At 35.0% G+C, this 4,177-nt stretch overlaps 1 protein-coding gene across 3 annotated transcripts in view; it reads right to left on the bottom strand.

The window, feature by feature from the left end:
* The window catches only part of LOC127846641 (uncharacterized PE-PGRS family protein PE_PGRS20-like), a 1,136-nt gene extending 339 nt beyond the window's left edge, over window positions 1-797 (bottom strand). Inside the window, exons 1-3 of one of the 3 annotated variants that reach the window (XM_052378077.1) lie at window positions 758-797; window positions 483-551; window positions 1-327 (exon numbers count right to left, since the gene is read on the bottom strand). The exon at window positions 1-327 is cut by the window's left edge and continues 339 nt beyond it. In XM_052378077.1, coding sequence (XP_052234037.1) covers window positions 1-327; window positions 483-543 — 388 coding nt within the window. In that variant the 5' untranslated portion in view covers window positions 544-551; window positions 758-797. Of the gene's footprint in view, window positions 331-482; window positions 552-654; window positions 689-757 lie in introns of those variants that run through there. The other 2 variants (XM_052378074.1, XM_052378076.1) reach the window with 2 other exon arrangements.
* Between the last annotated feature and the right edge of the window lie 3,380 nt (window positions 798-4,177).

The following is a 4,177-nucleotide window of genomic DNA, read 5'->3' as shown; positions in this document are numbered from 1 at the left end:
CGGGCTCGCCGTCTAAACCATCACCGCCGCCTCGACCACCACGGCCACCACTGCTGCCACGACCACCATGGCCGCCGTCGAAAATACTTCCACTTCCGCCGGGCTCGCCGTCTAAACCATCGCCGCCGCCTCGACCACCTCGACCACCTCGACCGCCACTGCCGCCACGACCATCACAACCGCCACCAACAGAACTGCCACTTTTACCGGGCTCGCCGTCTAAACCAGCACCGCCGCCCCGACCACCGCGGCCGCCACGACCGCCGTTACCAGAACAACCTCCGCTTTCACCATCGCCGCCGCCGCTTGGAATTTGTCTTCCATTTGCTTCTCGTCAAATAAATAAAATAATACTATAAATAAAGGTAATCTTTATAACTAATTGTTAAATATTAATTAATTCCAATGTGGACTTCTTTTTAATTTGCAAACATATTAGTGAGTGATGTTTTTATGATAAACAAACGAAACGTGCCATTTACCTTGGAAGGCTGCGTCCATTTTCAACAAGAAAAATACTGCCAGATAGATTGTAAGCTTCATCTTGATATCTGTAAAAATAACCAACTAATAAAATCAATACATAAAATGTATTTAAACACAAAGTATACGTCTTGATCACATAATATTTTATCCATTACTTTAAAACATTACTTTTCATATTTAATACAAGTATACGGAGTTTATCTCAATTTTGAAACAGACAACTGTATACGGCGATCTGTTTACTTGCTTATATCGATCAAGAAGAGCATACCTGTATATCGGTCGCTGCGTCGCTATGATGTAGTACTTGGTTTATATTAATAATTGTGTGTATATCGATTCAATAGGCTTCTAATTGTGTTTATACAAAGTAACAAGAATTTAGTTCACAGTAGACAAATCCACACTAATGCAAGGCATTCTTGTCCTCAGGTGTTTTTCGTTTAACACTATAATAATTATATATGTTTATCAATGCTTTATTAATACGTAACTCTTTACTGTTTAAAGTGTAACATTTGCTATTTCAATCGTTGAACCTTTAGTTACAAATTCGTCAATTTGCGTGATGCATAATAAATTATTTTGAAAAACAACTAAATAAAAATGCACAATTTGTGTTTTAAACACGTTCTTTTAATTTCATATGATAAATTTTTATCCAAACAAATATCAAGATGAAGCGTACAACACTTCTGTGTATCTTTCGCTGCGTCGAAATGATGTAGTGCAAGGTTTTGTTACGTTTGATACTGTTCAGTAACGTAACGATTAAGGCCATTGTGCAACACAAAACCGCATGCGGACGACTATAACATGTAATAATTTAATTAATGGATATACACAAGAGGATGTCAGTATGCATACAAAAAGTGAACTACTGTAATTTTATTATTTTTTTTACAGAAATATGCGGATAATTAATACCTATTCGAATATTAGCACATTATACTGAAACTTTCCTAAAAGGGAATCATTCTAAAGGCCAGAAAATAAACTTGTTTAGGTCATTCAAAGGCCTTAATGGTTAGCCAATCATGGGATCGATTACTCAGATTTTTTTTTAAAGAATCGACAGTTCCTGTTTATCCAATTTACTTGTAAACGTTTATCTTGAAAAGTCAGTAAGTGGAGCCGTTCTGAAAGCTATTTTCTGTAGTTGTTCTTACAAATCCTAAATCGTATCGTAAATTTCAATAACCAAACGTTATTTTCCAAGAATAATAATGAAATGTAAAATGTGCAACTTTAATAAATCAAATCAGTGAAAGTGCGAAACAGATACGCCCGACCACCGCACATAATTTGTCGGGCTAATAACCTCAAAGCGAAACAAAGAAAGTTAGGCAATGCCCTAATATTGTCCAGGATGCAAGTTATTCAACAACAGTTCATTACTGGTGCACTTGAAAGAAACATTACGAAGTTCAACACTTTTTCCATAACTTCCTGTTAAAAAAAAAAGAGAAATATGTTGGTACTGGTCTGCTTGTTTACATCTAAACGTAATAAAACATATTTACATTGAGGCATGTTTTGCAAAGGGTTATGCAAAACGAATTTCTGTATTGTACATGACGAAAGAAAATATCATTGTTTCAGGAGCATTTGATCAAATTATTAACAAACTTTTTTGTTCTGATTTCCTTACAATAGAACCACTCGGGCTAGCAATCACGAAATAACCTTATGCGCTCATGCAAATGAAACGTGTAGCTTTTCTCAAAGGCACAAGCTGCGATCTGTCACAATAGTAAACGTCATCGTACGGCGACGTCTCCGCTTACGTTACGTAAAAGCAGACGACGTAAACGCACTGGTAAAAATTAAAAAAAGGATGGATGTGCAATTACTACGAATTTAAAGGCGCGTGTGAATTTTAACAACACGTTGTCATGATTTTGAAAGAGCGTTTAATATTTGAATTTACGTTTGGTAAACATGGAGGTTGTGGCATTTCTTAGAAGACTTGACGCGATGCTAGCATTTGTTGAAGTATACAACACAACGCCAATCTAGTTCTACTTCATAACGACGAAGTGATAGATACACAGGTATGCTCTTTTGGACTGAAATGAAACATTTAATAGATAGCTGCCGGTTATCGTCTTGTTCAACATATATATCAACTCTATTTCCGAATATAAACAAAATGCTTATCTTGGTTTATAGTAATAGTCGTGTTTCTATCGACTCATCACGCTAATTATTTTGTTTATACACATGTATCAAGCATTTCTATTACAATAGCATAATCGACACGAATACAAGTCATTTTTGTCATTAACAGTTTCCCTTTAACAAAATAATAATTATTTACGCTCCTCCATTTATTCTTTGAAAAATAGTAACTCGTTACCATTTCAAGTTTAACATATGCTTTTTTAATCGATGATTCTTTTACTGTGAATTCGTAAATTTACACTGTTCATTTGTAATGATTTTGAAATCAAACTTAAGAAATATGTATAATTTGTGTTTTGAACACGTTTTATTGATTTCATACCATACGTTTATTATCCAAACAGATATCAAGATGAAGTTTACAAATCTTCTGACATTAGTTCTATTGGTGATAATGGCTGCCACCTTACCATTATATCTATCAGGTAATGACACGTTCCGTTTGTTTTAAGATCTTTTCGTGATTTGGTTAGGGGTTTGTCACAACCCCGATCACAATTATTTTTGTAAATGTAATCATCATCATCATCATCGTCGTCGTCGTCGTCGTCGTCGTCGTCATCATCATCATCATCATCATCATCATCATCATCATCATCATCATCATCATCATCATCATCATCATCATCACCATCATCATCATCATCATCATCATCATCATCATCATCATCGTCGTCGTCTTCGTCTTCATCTTCATCGTCATCTTCATCTTCATCTTCATCATTACATCTTCAACTTTAAAATCATAACAATCATTATAACGAGCAGTATCCTTATCAGCACCACATTGTTGTGATCACTACAATGATCACAACAACACGAATAATTGAAATAAATATACTGCTAATAATACAGAAGTTAATTAAAATAAAAACGATTATTATTGTTAGTGATAGAAGAATAATACACTTTATAATAATAAAAAGAAGAAGGAGACGAAGAAGAATTATAGTAATTATAACATTTAATAATGTCATTGTCATTTTTGTCCTCATGATTTCACGCTCATATTCATAATACTAATACTTTTGATAAAAATTTGTTTGATATGGATGTTCTTTGCCATGCGCCTGATTTTTTTTCCAAATAAACAACTTAAATTTACACATTTAACAAAAAATACATGATTTCCTTATTCCGAAAATAGAACTTTGGACATTGGCCGGATTACCGAGGATTTCGTATAATTATTAATCATTATTTATATACGTGTTAAACTTAATAGCATCCAACTCGGAGATCAGCGCACACCGGGCAATTTTTCATGTTCATATATGGGTATTTTTAATGTCAAATTCATCATCTCATATTCGCATGTGAGCCCTTCTGGTGCATTAGCCGAAAACCAGCTTCCTCCAGTCGTCTCGGTTGTGGGCGAGTCTCTCCAGCTGCCACCCAATGTCTTGCCTATCTAGTAAGTATCTGCATCCAGGGCGCGGTGCCAGACGTTTCCAAAGTTAACTTAAAGACATGTAATGTTGTGTCATTCGGAACATTTAAAATGTGC

The sequence above is a fragment of the Dreissena polymorpha genome, chromosome 9 (genome assembly GCF_020536995.1).
Source record: "Dreissena polymorpha isolate Duluth1 chromosome 9, UMN_Dpol_1.0, whole genome shotgun sequence".
NCBI lineage: Eukaryota > Metazoa > Mollusca > Bivalvia > Myida > Dreissenidae > Dreissena > Dreissena polymorpha.
Note: the sequence above shows the minus strand (reverse complement) of the source record. Positions and strands in the feature narration are given on the sequence as shown.